The sequence below is a fragment of the Semicossyphus pulcher genome, unplaced genomic scaffold (assembly GCF_022749685.1).
Source record: "Semicossyphus pulcher isolate SPU_LCO1_2020_fin unplaced genomic scaffold, fSemPul1.0.p SCAF_28, whole genome shotgun sequence".
Classification (NCBI taxonomy): domain Eukaryota; kingdom Metazoa; phylum Chordata; class Actinopteri; order Labriformes; family Labridae; genus Semicossyphus; species Semicossyphus pulcher.
This window is the reverse complement of record NW_027211702.1, coordinates 493,421-515,412: the sequence shown is the minus strand read 5'-3', so window position 1 is coordinate 515,412 and position 21,992 is coordinate 493,421. Positions and strand designations below refer to the sequence as shown.

Sequence of the window (21,992 nt, the reverse complement as noted above, 5' to 3'; positions counted from 1 at the left end):
AATAGTTATAAAAAAAAAAGATTGATGCTCTACAAACAACTCCTCTTTCACACTGTGAAGCTTAATCCATAATAACAAGAATATGCTGTATGTATTCAAGTGCTGGTTGGTTATCTTAGCACAAAGGCTTGAAAAAGCTAGCCTGGGTCATTCAAGAGGTAACAAATTGTGACAACCAGGGCCTCTAAAGCTGATTACTGATTGTTAAATGTTTAAGTCAAGAACAGGGGTCAAAGCCAAGAAATAGCCATGCACATAACCTTCAAAATGGCTTGTTGCAAGAAAGGGCTGTAGTGTATTTTCAGTGACAATGCAGCTGGAGCCTTAGAATGAAAGCTGATCAGTAACCCTAACTTTTGTGTGTCTTGTGTTGTAAAAGCCTATATTATTTTAACAATAAAAAAGAATGAACTTGACTTTGAAACTAACTTTGGTTTTCATAGAAAAAAAAATAGCTATGCTATGACAGCCTGGCAATGACGACAACATTTTGTGGTTTAATTGCAAGGAAGGCCGTAAACCAGTATACAAGAGTCCATTACAGTGCAGCACTTGATCGGCAAGCGAGACAGCAATCGACAGAGAGGAGCCATTACCGTGTGTCACCCCCTGAGACAAAGGAAGTAACCATGGCTAATCTGTCATCTCCATCTCATAAGTCTTCTTGGCTGTGACAATAACAGGGAGAGATGAGAGGGTGGAATGCTGGCTGGAACACACGCATACACTGTCATCATGTGCATCTGGTCTGTGTAACTGAGACTGGCAGATAGAAATCATGACAATAAAACGTGTGAGTAAGAGGAGCGAAATTAAAGAGACAAGTGAGAAGAAAAAAGAGAACTTGAGGTTTGTGCTAAAACTAGCAAAAGGGGAAGTTATTGATGTATATCATATCCATCTGTTTTTAATGTACTGTATTCTTCACTAAACAAAGGTGTTTTCTATGATCAGGGAGTCATCTTTCAACATTTGTAAATTACCCATTATGTTGCTTGGTACCCAAAAGATGAAGCACAATAAAGCACAGTGAAAACTGTGCATGGTTCAATGAAACCTATTTATTGCTTTAGAGATGATGACAATGATAATCTGAAAGTCTTTTATTTCCCTTTGAACTTTTTTGTGGAGTGCTTGAATTGCATTTATTTTATCAGTTGGTCTAATTCCTTCTTTGAAACACTGTAACATTATTCATACATTATTTTTATATAGAGGCTTTTTATATCCAAGCTTATTGTACCTACTTAAATGGAAGACAATCACCTCTTTTCACACTTGTTGGTTTTGTTTACTTTGTGATGTAATTCATCTCCCTGCCCCCTAGCTGTTTATGTAGCCTTCTCTCTCTCTCCCCCCTCTACTTTTTTCTTCCATTTCCTCTATTTCACCCTACCTAACCCTTTGCTCTCTTTCACTCTGGCTCCACTACTGAAATTTCAAACTCCTTTGAAACCTCTATGATTCTGGCATCTTTTCCTTCCGTCATTTTAACAAAAACCCATTAACTCTTTCTCTTGCTGTGTTTGTCAAGGTGATTCTACCTGCCTCTATGTTAAATCTAATGTGACTTTTGAATTGGCAGTGGCTGATCACAAGCCATCCTTTGCTTAAATACACAAATTCAAACTATCAAGCCTTTGTTATCTACTCACTAAATGTCACATGAGATGGACCTGGCTACAGGCAACCTTTAAATAGCAAGTGAGACTATACCACTTTGTAAGCACGCACACACACACACACACACACACACACACTAGGCAATTACAACATTGCTCTTGCAGTTTCTTACAGTACTGAACAACTTTGCCAAGTTATCGTGCATGCCCACAAACACAAAGATAATATTTAGGATACCTGAGAATTCAATTGTTCATCTGAAACATTTCGAGACGAGACTCTATGCTAGCTGTTGTGTTAGCCAGTAGTGCTAAAAGCTAATGTCCACATGCTGATATGATCATAATGACAACGCAAATATACTGATGTTAAGCAAGTAGGCCTATAACGTTCACAATGTTCATTATTTTACCTTAGCTTGTTCGCATGCTAACATTTGCTAATTAGCCCTAAACACAAAGTGCACAATGGTTGATGCAAATATCAATAATAAAGCAGGTATTTAGTAAAAACCAGATAATTTCCCAATTCTTGAGAAGTTGCAGGGAAAATGTCCGTCAAGTGATAGAAAAACAGGACTTGTGAACAGAGTCATGTGAAAGAAATATTTTAGAAACAGACTGTTTTGTAATCTCCACTTGCCCTGTCCACTCCTACAATTACGTTGGTTTGTTCCCTACAAACACCTCTGTAAATGCTACCAGATGGTGCACACTGTGGGTGTGACACACTGAAAACAGCTCTTGTGGATTGTGATTAGTGAACTACCTGGTGACTAGGATACATGTGTTTAAAGCTCGAGCAGGCAATTTATTTTAGATGCATAGAAAGCAAACGATTAATCAGTTGCTCTAAAAAAATAAAAAAACAATCTGGTATTAGTCTGAAAGTGGGTGGGTGATAGGAAGGGGATGTTGCCAGGCCGAAACAGAATTTTCAGGGCCAAGTTCGACTCCTTCCTTCCTGTCTACCTACAAACCTGCCGACCTGTTTGCACTCAGCCCATGCACTCAGCCCATGCACTCATTGCGCATGACAGGAAACTTCCACCAAATATGGCAGACATATATCACTTTACAATATACTGCATCATATCACAACAATATACTGCACTCCTCTCCCCAATGCTTTTTCCTAGACCCCTCCTTCAAATGTGTTTTAGAGGAGTGGCGTTGAAAGAAGGACTGGAGGAAAGGGTTGGGATTTCTTTGGTTGGATAACTATAACATCTAGTGCACTCTTGCTAGTTTCTAATAATGTGTCTTTCCAGGCTTTGACTAAATTAACTTTGTTATTATGGCAATACGACCTTTTTTTTGTTTTCTTTAATTATACAACAAACACGGGGCAGAAGCATACATTAGGTGATGTAGCTATTATGTTGTCCAAAGGTTAACGCAGTCTGGATGACGTTTAGTCTTTACTGCTATGTTTCTTTACGCGACATACTATCTTACCAGCACAAGTTATTACAAATGTGATCTTCTCCAAGCATTGCATTTGAGACTTACAATGTCTGAAGCACCAAATAACTGTAATTCACCCACTTTATGTTTTTACCTGCCAGGAGGAACAGATCAGAAATGCCTTGGCTGAGAAACATGTAATTATGAGGAAAAGGATTAAAGAGGAGATAATTCAGAGGAAGGAGATTCAGAAGAACATGATTCAGCTATAGCAGATCTAAGTTGGCAGGCAAAGCATGTATTCTGCAGTATATGACCCACTCTTAAGTAATCCTAAGAGATACTTGACAGGGCAGGGCCCAGTCCCAACCTCTCCATGCAAGTTCAGCAAGGAACCTTATGAATGGACCATGCTGATAACCTTCTGAGCTTGTACTTCCTGCACTCTGATATTTTGGCTGGGAGGGGGGCTCAACATACAAAGTCTCATTTCCAAGCGAGAACAAAGATCACATAACTCTCAAATGTTAGTGATCACCCAGTTTCCTTCTGTTTAGACATTTGCGTTCACTGTTCATAAAGATCAATGTGCAATGAGAGTGCTGGTGGAAAGGAGCAACCTTGTCTCAAATCTGATAACCTACAGTGGACAGGACAATTGTCATTATCTTCGACTGGCACATGGCACTTCTAAATTAAAATTTTGCAGAATCAATAAGTCTAACTCCAACTTATGGAACAGTTAATATTTATCACATATAAACAGTATACAGACAACCATAGCCTCCATCTGGCTGCAGTCATGTATGCCTGAGTGTCCCCCTTGCACAGTAGATGGGATTCTCCTTTGGCCAACGGGTAGATGTTTGCTTTCCATTGTGGGACACCACAGTTTAAATTTGGTCTGTTAGAATTGTGTGAAATAGTGGAGCATCACAACAAGAGTACTAATGCAGCTTAGTGGTCAACCAAGTATTCTGACAAATCTCTCAAGGCAAACAGAGTCCCTCATTGCTTGGTTCTGTGTGGTTCTACTCATTCCTTTCCCATCTTCAAGCACCCCAAACACTACAGGTAAAATTCTTTATTTCCTTTCTCCTCACCAAGGGGTGAAATAGAACCATCGGCATGTATAAGATCCAGTTACTATGCAAGCCAATGTAGGAGTAGAATTTAGATTCCAACAGTGACAATTATGTCTTTTATAATGGTTACTTTTCCACCAAAATTAGCGCGGTGATTTGGGTTTTTCAGACCTGGGAAGACCCGCTAATAAATGCAGACTGTCTCTTTTCCCATTGGCAGTGGAGTATACTCCTTTCGGTCTCTTTTCTGCTTTGTCACCGTCTGACATCACAAACACGCCAGAAATAGGTTTAGTAAACAATACTACGCACAAAGAGCTTACATTATACTCTTTGGTAAGCAGCATGGAGGCCAGTGTAGATGTTACGGTGGTTAGGTCTTTATTGTATCTATTACTGCTTTCAGTCTCTTTTCTGCTGCGTCACTGCCTAAAGTCACAAACGCGCCGGAGACAGGGTTAGCAAACAGTGAAGATGTTATGGGCTGACATTTGAAACAACAACGGGTGGAATTTGTAGCTGTGCACGTCATAGCATCGCTCCGGAAAGGAAATTTTGTGTTCCTATCATTGCCGATCGGAGCTGAGGCGACAATTACCCAGGTATACTGCAGAGTCAATTGACCCGGGTCTGAATGCCTATTGTAAACTTTCCCAATAAGCAAAAAAGCTGGGTGTTAGCATGTTCTTTGACCAGTGGGAAAGGGGATTTAAATCTGTTGGGCTTTCCTTTACACATGACTAAAGCCTGAGCTCCTGAAAATTCATTTAGCTTCCTTAGGAATATGTAAGGTTACACATATTTCACTGACCAGTGATGGTTTTCAGTCTTTCTCGACTGTTCCAGGAGCAAAAATAGCATTGGTTGTTGTATCATAACCTAACAACAACCTATGTTAAGTATTACTGACACGGATCTTTAGTGGCAGCGTGAGTAATGACTCTCGTCTGTCAGAAGCAAGAGGTTGACAAAACCTCAACGCAGGCAGAGGTGGGCCGACAAATCAATTTCTTTTTTAGTGAGGGAACATTGCATGGCATGATATGTTCTATCAGTAGTTAGCGTTGGTTTCTTTAACTATCTAGTTGTTTTACCCACAAACTGACTTATCGTCTAAACTCTACATCGGATAAAACACTTTGTAGACCATGTCCTAAAAAAATAAAGTTAGTTCATAGATAACATTTAGTAGCCTACAAGTATGTGCCATGTCTTGAAATTAGTCATAAATGTCATTCAATTTTAATGTCATTCAACTGAGAGAACTGATAAATGTTTAACTGTATAGTTCGATGTATGGCTTGAATACTTAATTTCACTCCACAGCCTCTGTGGTTGGTTCACTACAAACACCTCACTAAGTGTTAACAGATGGTATAAAGCTGGCTGACATAACTGTCCCCACCAAAACACTTTCTCACAAGCTAAGAACTTCATATGAGAAGGTTTAAACTTCACTTGCACACCAACACCGGCAGACGGTAGGAAATGTTTCCGATATATCATGTGGACGGTTAAGTAAAGAATACAATATGCCGTTGAGTCCCTCAGTGTCAGTCTCACGCTCTCTTTTCTCTGTGTTTCACTCCACCCCTCTCTCCCTTCCTGTCTCTCTCTTAACAAGTTACTAAAAAAATGTGTTTCCAATTAGGCACTGAGGAAAAAGGAACAATCTTTTAACTGTGAACACTACAAGAAATGTCTTTGGGCATTTACGTCATAGTATATAATTTGTTGTTGAGAAGTGGAACATTTGTCAAATGGTGAATAAGATGCACTTGTTGCTAATGATGTTTAACTTGTCTCCAGTGATGAGGTGTAACAAATCCAACTCTTTCAAGACTAATGCCCAAGATAATTCTCTGTTTTGTGGATTTAACAAACGTTTTGTGCCAAGCAAGTTTTATTGACTCTTTATTTAAACTGGTAATGTTTTGCAGTGAGCGTGTATCCATTGTGTGTGTGTGTGTGTGTGTGTGTTTCTGTAAGTGTGTGAGTGACGTCATGTGCAGACAAAGCCGCTCTCCTGCAGAGTGTGTGTGGCAGTCGGTCAGAGAGAGAGAGAGAGAGACAGAGCGGGAGAGAGAGAGAGCTTGGCGGAGCAGTCGCGCTAGCGCAGAGAGGCACGGAGACGCAGTGAGAGCATCAAGGCCACTTCATCTGAGGAAAAAATAAATAAAGCAACTTTAAAATCAGGGACAAAAAATCGGAGGAGACATCGCTGTTTCTGTGAGGATATAAAATGAAAGGCTTACCTGGCTATATATTGGATTTGGAGTCTTGTATTAATACATTGCTGCGACTTTGACACAAGAGTTGCACAGGCAGAGTCTGAAGGAGTTGTCTGTTGAAGGAATTTCAGGCACCCTGAATCAAACTTGAGTTGGACCTCCAGGAACCAGTCAGGGAGTAAGCTACCTACCTACTGCTTTCACGGGAAAAGAACACACTGTAAGTATTTAATTGTGTATCTTGCGTAGTGATTGAATCTTTAAACGTATAGAAAAATCGTTTGTTTGTTTTGCTAAACGCGCGTCTTCGCATGTTGTGGGCATCTTTACATAATCAAAGTGTACCTGCCACGTAGACGTGGCTAGAAAGCGTTCGGTTCAGATAAAGTCTTTGATGGCATTAGCAGATGCCTGACTCCGCTCTGCGCACCGTTATTTCGATAGGAGACACTTATGGTCTGAGACCGGGGACGCAGCTGGAATGAGGGACTTGTTGCGCCAGAGCTGGGCTCTTTATCAAACAATATCTGTGGAAGGGAGTGAGCGGAAAAAAACAAGCAGGCGTTGAGTCTGGGAGTAAAAGTTTGACATCTGTGTTGATTTTCCACGCTGATCTGCAGTCAGAGAATGTGCTTGGAATTTTCTTAGTATTCGTCATTAAAAATAGTCCTGCCTCTCTCTCATGACCCCTTAAGCGTTGGAAAAAAAGTGATTTATAATCCAGCCGTCATCCAACAGAAAAGTTATCACTGTCCATACTTGTAGTTGTAACTGCTAAAACATGATGACCAGGCCAGCAGCAAATTGATAGTCCTCAAACATTTCTTGTGGTGTTGACTCCTTCCCAAAGTATTTCCCTTGGTGCTGTCTATAAAACCGGCAGGAGTCAATACACCCTGCTGCGCCCTGGACCCTTGAAACTCAAAAACATATTCATGAACTAATTTCACTTCTTGCTGAACCAGTGACACCAGCTAAACAAGCTATGTTAACTTATATTTCAGCTGCAACTGGGATGAAGATAAATATCCTGGGGTCTAATTAGTAACTAATTATATTAGTGCAAATATTCAACACCTGTTTATCCTTAAAAAAGCTGTCAAGTTAAGGACAACAAATAAGCAACATCCAGTTACATTTTCAAAATAAATTATGCCACAAACGTTTAACATTTTCTTACTGTTGGACAGCAACAGTCATTAACATGTTTAAATAATGCATATGTATGCTAGATACATACCTTACATACTTTACATTACTTAAAAGTAAGTAAACTTATTATAAGAAATGTTATTCATGGTATCAAACCCTGGTTTTCTGAAAGACAGTCCTGTGTTTGTTTGAACCATCGATCACCCTTGACCTGGGTGCAGAAATGACTCTAAGGGGTACTATGTCATATTTTGACTTGTTGGGTCACTGACTGAGCTGCTGTATTTGACCACTTGGAAGAGAGCGGGGGCTGGAATAGTTATGATTTCTCGTTAACCTTAGAGGTGCTTATGAAGAAAACTCGCCAGACAGTTTAGTATTTACAGAAATGTGCATTAAACACTTAAATTTGATACAGCTGTTACAGTTGATGAAGCTGTCCAACATTTTGGTCCAAAGCAGAATATCCAAACTACAACTTGCAGGGCTGCTGTGAAACGTGGTTGATTTATGTCCCCAGAGGAGAACTTAACATTTCATTTAGAGCATGTCAGGTCAAAGTTTTCCCTTGTTCAACAATTTAGTCTGTTAGGACAAAACTAAGGACCTGATTTCTATGCACAGGTTGGATTTGAAGTCTTCTGGGGCTCCTTGAGTTTTTCCACTATTGCCATCACCAGGCTCAAACTTGTGAAACTGAATTGAAAACGTGATTGATAAGATTATTCTGCCTGTTTGGGTTCTGTTAATCCCAACCCCTTTAGGCTTAAACCCCCCTTTACACTTACACTCACACCTCGAAAGGATAGATGAGAATCTACTGTGCATTTAAAAGCGCATGATTAGATTTCAGATGGGGCACAAAAGGTGATACAGAAGTAAAGTTTGGTTAGTTTCCATCTGTCATTCTTACCCTGGTTATGTAGAATTCTTAGTCACAGAGACTGCAGTCAAGAGAACAAACAGTAGCCAAAAAGCTATAATATATAAAAACTAGAAGATCCATTTAAGTCACCACATGACCTTTTCTTTTCTGCAGCCTTTAAAACCAGTAAGTTATTGTCTCCCGTAAACAAAAACAAATGCCTGGATCACCATCAAATTAGCACTAAATAGTCATTATCTCCACATGTTGGTGATACTATGGCTTTTCCCTTTCACCCACATTTTCACACACAATAAAGATACATGATAACGTTTCCATTTAACCTTCTTTTGTACTGAATGCTGTGAAGGTAAAGGTTGACTGTAAAAAAAAAGCCATATGCTCCCTAAATGCCCCCTTTTGATGTTACCTAATTAATACTGATCTGGTACCCACATGGTATGTGAGTGTGAGTGTGTGTGTTGGTTAAGTGTGTACTTCTAAGAGATAGCAAGAACAGTGTTTACCTGCCACCCACTGACTAAAGCCACAGGGGGTCTTTGATGCTATAGGGGGCTGTAAGAACAATTTACACTCCTGTAGATAGATTAGGCCAGTGGCTTTCAAGCTGTTTTAGTCATTGACGCCACATTCTCAAAGTAATGTTTAATTTTGAGTGACATTTGTTGAATGTTAGTTGAGTTAATACTTTGCAATAAACTTTTTTGTAGTTGAAATACTGGATCTTTAGAACGTCTTACTGTATCCTCTATGGAATCTCATGTTGACTTTAAACTCCTCACCCTCATCCAACAGCTACAGTTGGAGGTGGGATGAGGAAACTATAGCACTGGGTCTTCAGCATTTGAAGCCTCAGGCTGTTGAACGAGTTATTTAACCTTTCCACTTTGGACATGGAGAAATATTATTACTTGTTATTGTGAAATTCCTCAGAAATAGGGCTGCAGCACACTTGGTGTCCTGACCTCTAGTTTAATGAACCAAGGGCTGCTTTGTTGCATATAGATGTTTCTTACATTATAGTAATGTTTTGGATTTTGTTTAAAACCATTTAGCAAATGTGTCACTGCACATTTCAAAAGTCTGAAAGCGGAAAAACATTTTTGGTGGTTAACATTCATTATCTGATAGCCTACCAAGTGACACATATCTTAATACATATTGCATTTTAACAAAACACATCACACATACTGCAGGGGCTACAAAGTCAGATATACCCCTTTCCTACCAAAATTGACGCATTGAGGCGGGTTTTGTTCAGACCCGGGAAGACCCGCTAATAAATGCCGATTGTCTATTTTTCCATTGCCAGTGGAGTATACTCTTTTCTGCTGCGTCACCGTCTGAACGCGGATGACAGGGTTGGTAAACAGTGAAGATGTTACAGTGGATAGTTCTTTATTGTATCTATTACTCATTCAGTGTATTTATCATCTCTGCGCAGACAAATTTGGAACGATGCTCGGGCGCTGCTTGGACGGACACGGGCGGAATTTGTAGCTGAGATGACAAGGAGTCACAGAAGTTATCAACGGGGCATAGCATCGTGCTGGAAAGGGGGCAGACATGTGTCGACTCGGGTTCCATCATTGCTAATTCGGAGCCGAGGCGATAATTACCCGGGTCTACTGCAGAGTCATTTGACCCGGGTCTGAATGCCGATTGTAGCCTTTCCCACCAACCAAAAAAGCTGGGTGTTAGCGGGTTTTTTGACCAGTGGGAAAGGGGCTATAGAGATGAACGTTTTCAGATACAACAGATTCTCTCCATAAAGATTCTAAACTTTTATGTATCTTTAGACTTTTGAGTGGATAATCATACTGTGTGACTGTGGTTATGAAACACCAGAACTCCAAATGGGTGCACAGGATAGTTCTCAGCAGCTTAGTGGTTTCCTCAGGAACCAGGGGAAGTATTGCAGGTGATTTGTCTCTGAAGTTCTGCTAGAATAATTTGACAGGATTACAAAAACATACTCATCCGAAAGTTATTCCACAACTTGTGAGATGCTGAAAAGCAAAACAAATTTTGAAGGGATGAGTTGATGCTTCTGACTTCTGAACTTCTTGTTCAAACCAAACCAAACTCCCACTGCAAAGACTTATCGTCTCCCCTGGAGATGGCTGTTTTATGTTTCCCTGCATGAGCTCTGACACCCGTCAGAAGAAAGGGTCCTTGAAACATCTGTGTTGTGATTACTGAAAGCATGATTTCTCCACCCCCTCGTCTAAGGACCTGCATTCCATCCATTCTTACTCCCAATACCCAGATTGTTTCCACATTCATGCAGGTAACAGAGGCACATTTTGTGAGCTATTGTGGCAGAAATTACTTTTCTTTAAAGCCATGTGACGGGGAATGATTCAAGCAAGAGCTCTATATGTTCAAACAGCTTTAGGTATGACAAACAGTGTGAGATATTTGTTTTTATCACCAGCATTATTTCCTCCTTAGTCTTTACATTTAGATATTCATAGGCTCTTGTTAAGGAGTATTACAAGTGCCTTCTAATCTATTAAGTGTGGCCCATTTCTTCTTATTTTCTTCTTCAACTGCTGATCATGATTAAGTTGCTTATAATGTAACCACAATGTATTTCCCTCTGCAGCTCTGGTCCTGATCACTATCACACACTTTGCAATGAGATGGGACTTGTTGAGGTAACAAACAAAGGCTAGTTACTTGTGTGCCAGCAGGCTACACTCGGTTAGCTATAGTTTAAAACAGTAATAACACACAAATCTAGATCCTCCCTCAAATGTCAACTGTGTCATTATGCTTAATGTTCTTTTTGTATGTTATGTTAAAATTTTCTTTAATATCAGATGCCTTGTGGTCAAACTGCCATGCTCTCATTATAATTGTTATGACAATTAGGTTTTGAAGTTCTATACTCTTTAGCTTGGACGGAATAGAAAGGATAAAGTGAACTGGAATTCTTCAAACTTCAAAATTCAAACTACCTAAAAAAACATGTTTTTTCTTCTTCACTGGCATCGTTTGAAAGACAGCAGTCCATGTTTTTTGCAATCTTTATGACAGCCACAAGCTGTTTCTGTTTTACCCAAGAGCAGTGCTCACACATTCGGATATAAGTAGGCATATTTATTAAATTATGGCTGTCTGGATTGAAAGAGTGACTTCCGTTTACAGAATTTCATTTATATACAAAATATGGATGGGGCCAAAGAATATCATGACACACAAATGTCAAAGTGTCCTTTCCAACCCACACTGTTCTCCTTTATCAGGACAACTTGGAGTGCATTACAAGGCCTATATCATGGCCACAAAGTAGAGACAAAAGGAGAAGCTATGTTAAAAATCATCATCCATTTGTGAAGTTAGTACACAATTTAAATTTTGGGAATGCCTGTTAAATGTTCAAGATAGCTTGTTAAATTTTTTTTGGTGGCAATGTTATAATTGAGAAAGTGTTTAGTGTTCTGACTTGTTGTTCGATTGATTTAAATGGTGGTTTATGTAGTCGTACTTCTTAATCTTCTCTTCTGGCTGTTAGCTGTAAGTTCTATTTAAGCACATGTAGATGTGCTTAAGCAAAAACTCCCGTCTTTCATGTTAGCTCAACTAGTGTAATAATACACTGTGGTTTTGACAGGAAGCTGTGCTTGTCCGTTTGGGGGGCTTTCCTCCGTGTTGTGAGTGACACACGAAGTCTGCAGTTGGGGATAGGGGACATTTTTGACATCATTATCTTATAATGTCATTGTTATGTTGGTAGAGCAATTCAGTTTGAGGACAACATGATAACAACCCACTGTCACTGGCTATTTCCTGGTGCTGAATATTTCCTTGATTAATGAATGTATAGAAGAGATGTAGTGAAAGCAACACAAACAGGTAGTAACTACTGAAGTGCTAGCTAGTGCTGGTGACCACTGACAATTAGCTGCATCTTTCAATGCGTCTCAGGACGTCTCACAGACTGCAATGTATTTTACACATCCAGATGACTCGGGGAAATGGAGACTGACAAAGAGAAAAAAACAAGATGATTAGAAAGATATTAAACACAGACAGAAAGAGAAAAAGCATGCAGGCCAACAACCACTTGCTCATTGATTTGCATAAGCTAATCTGTTTTAAAGGTTTCAGCATACTTGTTGAGCACCATTTACTTAAGCCCACTGTCAGAAACTATTGGTGCATACATAATGCTTTGCTGTCACATTTTTGGGGGCTGCCATTGAACTCTGTATCCAGCCTGAAACTTGATCAATTTGCTAAAACCACATATTCCTCGGTAGAATTCCGGCCTTTTTTAAGTAAAATTGAACAAAGTAGATTTACTACAATGTTTTCTCTGTAAAATGTCTATGGAAGTACAAGGAACAGTCCTGTAGTGTACCTCCAAATTGTGGCCTACTGAGAAGCAGATTAAGACATATCAAAATGGTATCTCCATGCAAGTTAGATGAAAGGATATTGGTCAGAGTGATCAGCAGTTTAATCAGCTGCTGGTCACACCATCAGCTAGACCTCAATGCGACATGAGCATAAGCCACAATGATACAATATCAAAAGCTCGAGCTGGCAGGCATTCGAACCACATCAGCTTGGCTCTTAAGTGATTTCCGGTTACTCCTTGTTTCCTTGATGAACCCCCATGAACATCACACTCCGCAACTCCTCACACCGCATCTTGTTTTTCTGCTGCATATGTCAAGGAAATGTGGTGTAAAAATCATATTAAGGAAGTCCCAAGTCAGTCATGGGAAAGACAGAAAGAGGAACAAACTGCACCAGAATGAGGATATTTCTGAGTATCAAAATGTCCCTTAAAGACATTCTGTAGTTTTCCTAGTACATTGTTCTTCTGTAAAAACCATGACACTTCTACAGAGTCATGATGACTTCTGAAGGGGTTTTACCATGGGCCCTGGTCAGTCCACTTAAGAAGTGTCGGCTAAGCCTAGCAGATAAGACATGGATTCAATTTATTATATACATATAAAAAAAATGTGGCCTACTTTGAATGTGCTTGATTGCCTGCTTCAATGATTTTAGCAAATTAGTCCTGCTGTGACTAAATTTAAATTGAATAAAGAAATAGTCTTTTGCATTGTCTTGGTTTGATGTGGTGCTAAATGTGGATCTACTGTGAAATGACCGTATTTGGATCTTTGCTTTCAGCGCATTATTGCTGACACTGAAGTGTTTTTTGTCTGAGTTATTGCTGAAGACTATAAATGAAGACACCTGCCACTGCCAGATGTTAAATTTCAGACAGAACTTCTCTGGTGCAGTGGTCCATGTTTTCACACCATAAAATACATATTATATGAGCAAAAGCATTTATTTACTGCACTGTAGTTATACCAGCACAAAACCATGTAACCCTGTTGTGGACATATGCGATTTTACTCTGCCTAATAGAAACGTTAGTAAATATTCTACTTTGCTTTTTATAGGACATTGGCCTTTAAAAGTATTTGCATTTTATCACCCGTGATAAATGATTTAGTTTGAGTGGAATTAATCTGTGATGAAGTGAAAGCATTGGGTACTTTTTAATTTATCAAAAATCAACATTTGTTATTTAGAATCCATAGGTTTTCAATAAGATTGTCCCCGCTGGTGAGACAAAATGCAGCCAAATACTCGAAGGACCTGGAAGTAACCAGTCAGCCAGTGTGTGCACAAAACCTCAGGCTGTGAAGAATGGTCACAACATCCTAAAGCTTGCGGCCAAGACACCACTGGCGTGTCTTGAAGATCTTGTAGTGTTATTGAATAGCTCAGACAAAGCCTGGCCCTGAACACCTTAGAACATTTGTTGAGAGATCTGGCCGCTCACAAACTCTCCACCTCCTATCTTAATTTCTGCATATTGGATACAAACCTTTGAAATTGACTTCCTTCGCAAATCGTGACCAGCAATGCCTGCAAGCATTTGTATTCATCAGTGCACATAAGTCCTTTTGACTATTCAGTGATGTATTTGAAAATCGCTTTTAAGTTAAACCCTTGAATGCCTGCAGGCCACAATGATGCAATCTCATATTGCATCTGCACTACGGTGATGTAATCAGCAGAATCTCTCTCCAATAGTGCGATTTCATTAGAGGATGACTGGACACACCCAACAGTAAGCTGCAGAGAAACATAACACATATGGTGGAGGCTGTAACTCTGGAACCAGGCATTATTAATTATTTGGAAGAATTGTCTATCAAATGAAATAAATGAAACCACTTCAAATGCAAAAAAAAAGTCACAAACTGTATCTGTTTCAGAAAGTCCTAAGTTCCCCCTTTTCTTTTCTTTGTGCTTCAGGAAAATAAGCTCAAACAACATCCACATTTCAAGCAGGTTCTTCAGATCCTGGGCTGCAGTTTTCTCATTTAAGTTTGCACATCAACCTTGCTCTTTAACCTTTGCTTTATTTTTGTATCCCCTAAAAACTGATACATTATAAAAATGATCTAGAAAGACTTTGAAAATACTTTTGGTGTGGATTTTCCACACCAAAAGTATTTTCCGTCTCTCCTCAACAATACTCCTCATACATACAGTATAACCTGCTGACAATGCGCATAGGACTCAAGTGCAAATACAGTGTGTACTTTGTATTTGTGTTAGTATTCTAACAAAAGATACTATAAAAACTTGGAGGCGCTTTTTTAAACTAAAGAACAGACACATATGTGTTTGTGTCATAATGCTCGTGCTTATTCTGCTCTGAACAGGATTTCTGAGTTCTTTTTTTCCCCTGTTGTCCACTTTAGTGAAACATGTGGAACAGATCATAGCAGAGAGACCTTTAAGCAAAGAAGCTTATTAGATGGACATTTGCAAAAATGAAAGGGGGAGTTGCACTGCTCTGCAGATAATAACCCATGAGTTGGATTTCAGTTGTCACCAGGATTTCCCAAGCTATGATCCCTGGAAGAATTTATAGCCAAATTAAATTGCACTTCTAGATGTTATTTATTATTCTGGCTGTTAATTAGAATAAAACATTGCTTTCCTTGGCTTTGGACTAACCAGAAACCACTGTGAGACCTAATCAGCCTGTCTGCACAGAGATGTGTGTAATTTAGAAAGTTCATTCCTTCTCGTTGGGGAATAAAACATTATGTTGTCAGTACTTCCAAGATTTACTGTTTCGGCTGCTGTTGATGGTGTCATGACAAGTTGTGGATCTTGGATCTCCGGTATGTGGTAGTCAATGTCAAGGTTTTCTACATTTATTTTTAGACAGATTCCCCCAGCTCTGTTTTTATTTATTCTATTCTTTTTGATTGGATCTGTTCTGTTAGAGTTATATTTTTATTTATATATTTCAATGATATTCTCAGTTCCCAAGCACATTTATACCTTTCTGTTTTTCGACTAAAGTCATGTTTTCATATATAAACACACTGAAATCTCAAAGAAAATATTCTACATTATAGGATTTATTGTGTTTTATTCAACTTTTTTCCATTCTTAGCCATATGATGACTAATCATGTGTCACTTTAGGGCCTCGTGTGCTGAGATGGAAGTGCTTAAGTGGTTGGAGAGGTATCATCCACTGACGAGCCATGAATCAGCCCGTTACGGCTGCTGTCACACATGACTCAACACCAACTCTCAATCCAACCCTTGTACTGCACTCTGCTGCTCCGCAGTGACTGTTTGAGAGTATGTGTGAGGGTGTGTGTGTGTGTGGCTGTGTTCACCCACCCATAATGTTAAAGACAAAGTTAGAGAATAAAAGCTGTGTGTTAGTGTTAGTGTGTATTCTGGGTCGTAGAAGTCCTGTGTCTCTGCTTTCTGGGTTGGGAGTGTGGAAACAATGGGCACATTGTGTGGGGAGTTGGCAGAGAGAAGAAGGGGGAGGTGTAGGAGAGAGTGAGGGGAGAGTGAAGTGGAGAAGAGCAGAGAGGAGGGCAAAGCTGAGGAAAAGAAAGATGCTAGAAGATGAGCTGAAGAGAGAGAAGAGAAAAGAGGAGTACAGAGGAGAGGAGAGAAAAGGAGGGACAGAGGAAAGGGCAGAGGTCATAAGAGAGGAAATGTACATGAGCATGTAGGAAAAAGGTTGAAAAAATGAAAAGGACAGGGAAGGGTGAGAAAAGGTGAGGTTGAGAAGAGAGACTAAAATGAAAAGTAATGAGAGAAGAGAAGAACAGAGTTGGGAAGAATTGAGGAGTGAGAAGATATCAGATGGATAGATCACAGTAGAGAAAGATAGGAAGGAAGAATGGGAAGGGTGAAAAGGGGGGAAAACGCCTGTGTGAAGAGGAGTTTAGAAAGCCAGGAAAACAGGGTGGAGGGAGAGAGGAGAAAGAAAATGAAGATAGATTATATGAAAAAAGAAGAGATGGAAGAAGTATGGAAAGTCCTCTCATATTTCACATACAGTGCATATTATATCCATGTTGCCACAGCAGTGCAAAGTGGGACCTTGTGGATCAGGCTCACACTCAGAAGTGAAATCTGTATATGCTAGCTGCAAGAGAACATAGCTCATAAATCATCTCAGTGTGATCAAAGCTGCAAAGTAAATCAGACTTTGGGAACCTATATGAATAGCACTGACAAACAGCTAAGTAATCCTGATTCATGACTGGCATACTACATGATGTCCTGGAACTTTCAGTCTTTGCTCCACCAGTTTAATTGTTGTGTGCCTTCTCAGCAAATTTGCAAGAATAACACAGATGAGAGGTATCTTGCTTATTAGACAGTGCAGACATATGGATGTATAATGATAATTTGACTACATGTTGTTAAATGTAATTATGGTAAATAAGCTAAATGTTAACTGAAGTCGGGTTACAACAAAAGAAAGAGTTTTAGTTTCAGGATCTACTTTTTCAGGAAGTCAGTGATTCCTTCAGCTTATTGGTGGTGTTGTAGGAATGTAGAATGGGCGAAACCACAAGCTGAACTTTCTCCACATCTATGGCGCCAATTCCAAATATTGCTTCTATTGATTACAGAGAACACCAGCTTTAACTGACAGTGGCTTTTTCCAGGGGTGAATTGCTCCTTTAGTAAGCTACGGTAAAGGCATTAACTAAGCATAGGCTGGACAAGTTAGACAAAAAGAGTGCACAAAGATTGTGCAGCGTTTAGTGAGAGATTTTTGATCACTTTCAGATGACACCTCCATCATTCATAACTCCTTCACATCAAAGCCTGGTTTGAAAAATGCTGCACAGCTTTAGTCTGCTTCTTGGGTCATTTATTTAACAAAATAAAAATAGTTTTACATGTTTCAAAATCAACAACATTTCCCAGATGTGTGCAATGGAATGAATTATTTGGTATGATAATTTATGCACAACTGTAATCACTCTTACATGCTTCGTGACCTTTTATGTTAAATAACTTTTACAAAGCCAGAAACCACTGCACCAACAATTAACTGTTAGATGTCATGTTGATGAAGTGCAGGGGCCTTTTCTCGGATAATAAAGCATTAGGACTTTTGTTTGAATCCAAATAAACTTCATATGATCATACTGTCCTGATTATTAAAGCTAGAAGATATATTATTTTCTCTAAAAAATATATATAATTCACCACTCTACCAAACTCTATGTATAAATTCTCGATTAGGAAGAGTGAAAATTCTCCCCAAAAAAACTCTTAAAAAACACAAAAATCAGACTACATCCTCAGAAGGAGCAACAGAGGGGATATCCCTCTTTTAAGAAGGTGCAATGGATGATATTTGTAAAGAATAGACCAAAATAGTACATTTCAGTATAGACATTCAGGATGAGAGTATTGTAGTTAGATTGTAAACACATGGATCTAGGATAATGTCAAGCAACAACATGGCCTGAGTCACATGACCTTCTCATGACCATGAAGACTTGGAAAGTGTACAGACTACACAAACACACAAGAGTCAAAGCATAAGCACACCATTCACAAAGAATGGAGAAAAGAAACAAACACACAGGGGCTGGGAGAGGTTTGGACAACATACTTAAAAGGAGAGAGAGAGAGACAAGAGGAGAGTCTAAGAAAATCCAGATCCAAAACATCTGGATTGAGGCAGTGAAAAATAGGTCCGAGGATGTCTGATGGTCCAGCATGGAGAAGCCTGAGTGAAAAGACAGGACAAGGAGGACAAGAAAGTGGATAAAGAGAGGAAGAGGAGATAGCTTGGATGTTAATGAGCTTGTAGGAAAACAAACTCTGAGTGTCGAGCGTGGGGTGGAATTTAACAGTTAAGAAGATCAGACGAATATAGGAGGGGGGTTTGCCCATTTAGTAAATCATCAGAAGTACCAATAAGTCTGACCTGGTTATGAGCTCTAATAATTCTTATCCAGAGTTTTGGCCACTGTCTTATCAGCCCTACGCTCACAAAACGATGCGGTCTAGTTATATTTCAAGAAATCGTCTTGATCAGAAACTCCCTGTGGAATAGAGCTCAGTATGAACTCCCACGTCAGGGATTAGCCAGACATCTGCCCGACACACCAATAAATTTTCTCTTATGCAGACTAAACTCTGTCTGCGTGTAGGAATAACATGTCAAACACGGATTTCAGTGGTGTTCTCATTAAAGCTTTATTCCTCTCAGGACCGTATTAACAAACGTAACAAAGCGGTTGGATGATGGATTGTTGAGAAAGTGGGAGCAGACTTAGGTTAAGGTGCTGCAGTTTATTTAACTTCTGTTTGATCATTAATCTGACAGAGCCCAGACAGTTTATCTCAGTATGTGTTCCAATGATTACAAAATGCAAAGATAGACTTATATGTGTTTACATCGCACTTATTGTGTTGAGTAATAAAGTCAGAGGGACTCACTCTCAATGAGTAGAAGATTAATAACAGAGGACAAGAAGACAAAATGTTTTTTGGCCGTCCAGCTTTCATCAGTGTCACAATTATATAGTGCAGATGCCGCTTAAAAACAGAGCTCCCTTCAAGGAACTTTCATTGCACCTATTTTAGTATTCAGATACTTGCAAAACAACCATGACAGCATGGCTTTAGTTGGAAACCAGGTAATTAATGACATATTTTGGCATTTCAAATGTTAAATTCAGACTGAAAATTGATTTTATATAGTGAACTGTTTGGGTAATTTGGTATAAAGGGTGGAAGGATTTGCTGAGATGTCTGGCTTTTATATTTTATTTTTGGAACACAGTCAGCAGTTGATGTTCCTGTCCGTCCTTTTAAACTTTTGTCAATCCATCCCTTATGTTCAAGAGCAACAGATCTCAAATGCAGGTCAAAATCTCCCAAGATTTCCAAGAAAAAAAGCCCTGATGCCATCATGTTTGATCTTTCTATACAGTATTTGTCACCTGTTTTGCACAATTATCAGACGGCACTATCCATGTGTGCACGATGTATACCCAAATAATTAAGGCTAATAGACATTGCATGAAGACATTCACTTTTCAGCCACCCAGCATTTGCATAAAATGTCCATAGACAGCAGCAGCAGCAGCAGCAAATGGGACATTCTGTAAGGAAATGTTTCATGCAGCTTAATAAGTTTATAATGAAAAGGAAAAAACTAAATGATTTAAATGGTTATTTAAAGGTAGGTTTATGTAAAAACAGTATATAGTGTGTATGATTGTAACAGAAAAATAGAGGCTATTATAAGTGTGTGTGGGTGTGTGTTTTATTTGGTGTATGTTAAGAATATACGAATGTAGCCCTGGTGCTGATGCTTGAGTTATGACCTCACTTAAATGGATTCCAGGGTGGTCCTTTCATTGCCTGTTAGACACTTACACACACAGATACACACACACACACACACACACACACACACACACACAAAACGCACTTTCTTCTCTCTCTCCTCGCGGCCAGACTCACACATTGCTAACAAGCATGAAGGGAGTGTGTCGACACACATCGAGCACAGCCAGCATGTATCCTCTGTCTTTGACACCCGGGGTTCAGCACATTGAACACTAAAATGCTTCAACAACTTAGTCATTCCAAGTTTTTCTTTCACATACACACCCAGGGGCTGGGGAAAAAAATCTAAAATCCCCATTTTCTTTGTCCTTTATCTTGCTCAATATATTCCTTTTACAAGTCCCACCTACCAACACACACACACACACACACACACACACACACACACACACAATGACAGGATCTCTCCCTGCAGGCTCCAAAGGTCTGATGAAAGTGTTGGGAATGTGTACTGAGAGGCCACTGACACTTCCTCCACTTTCTAGTACTGACGAATGGCCTCAGGCATCTAATGCCCCGGTGACTGCTCCCTGCAGACGTTTAATGACCATAAGCTACAGATGACAAACAGAATAAATGGGCTTTCATCTGCGTCGGTGGTTGTCTTCGAGGCTCCCTTGCTGTAGATCTATCCTGCATTAGTGTTGCTGATGTCACTCAGCTGCTCCTAAGAGTGCCTCTTACACTAATGGTTGAGTAATTGCTTTTCTGGATATTCTATATATGTCAAAATAACACTGAATGGAAATAGAATAAACCCATCACAAACAGGAAATAGATGCTGATTGATCACAAATAAAGTGGTTTGATTCCAGACCTTTCCTGTTGTCTGATCCCGTCCTGACACATGATTATAACACAAATTATTTTATATTTTTATATTTTTTCCGATAAATCAAAGAAGATTCACTAACTAATATCGTAAAATGAGCCTTATTCTTTTGGACCAATCTTGTTTAAGAGAGAATTTTTGAAAAAGATGAACTTTTGAAGTTGTAAAACATACGACATTAATAACATATAAAGATTAGAATGAAAGAATGTGGCCTTATTATAGAAATTGCTGGCCTGTGTTTAATTTTTGTGTCTCTTCACAAATCATTGTGCAGATACATCCGGCTTGTCTGGAGCAGTGAAGCATCAGCAATGATTCAATAAAGCTAATAGAACGTACCGTTGTTATTTCAGCGCATGAAATAACATTTTACAGCCACTCCAAGCAAACATGTCAGTCAATGGAGACCCTTATCGGCCCACCTCAGGAAATTGGAAGTATAAACATAGACTAGAAAACCGTTTATTTAATTGATTAGGACTTCCTTCTTACTGTTATTGGTGCCCTGCCATGCTTAATCCACACCCGTTTTGGCTAAGATGTATAAAGATGTTGTACACTGCCAACATTCTAAGCCAGTATAGTGTATAGTTGATGGGTATTGTTGCTTTTGGCTCGGATTAGTATTAAAAATGGCCTAAATTTAGAATTTATTAGATGGTTCTATGAAACAAAAGCACAGTCAGGAAATGAATTATGGGTTATTGCTACCGTTAAAACTAACCCTCTACATTATGTAACATCTTTATCATGGCCGTCAAAACACTATGTTTCCATTGACATTGAGTGCTTTAACAGTTGAGGAGCAAAAGTTGAAAATATTTTTGGCAAACTTCAGCGTTCATGCTTTTCAACACTGTCTCATTTCCCTTGGGTACGCCTTATTTTTCATGTGAATTTTTCCGAGGTGAAGGTTGTGATAGTGTTTCCAACATTGCGAATTACTCCAAGAGGGGAAAAAATCCTTCATGTTTGCAGTTCACTTTTGGCAGAGGGGAAATGTTTGCTGTGTCACTGCAGAGAGAAAAGAGGGCTTAGAGGATTTGAATGGTCTTATTAGACGGTAAATCAAGAC

General features: G+C 39.3%; 1 protein-coding gene across 2 annotated transcripts in view; it reads left to right on the top strand.

The window, feature by feature from the left end:
• The first annotated feature begins 6,482 nt into the window (after positions 1-6,482).
• lpar1 (lysophosphatidic acid receptor 1) overlaps positions 6,483-21,992 on the top strand; it is a 33,504-nt gene continuing 17,994 nt past the window's right edge. The window contains exon 1 of one of the 2 annotated variants that reach the window (XM_069677248.1): positions 6,483-6,565. Coding sequence is in view for 1 of the 2 variants with exons in the window: in XM_069677249.1 (XP_069533350.1) it covers positions 21,761-21,775 (15 nt within the window). In the remaining variant the exon portion in view is untranslated. Of the gene's footprint in view, positions 6,566-21,760; positions 21,776-21,992 lie in introns of those variants that run through there. The other variant, XM_069677249.1, reaches the window with a different exon arrangement.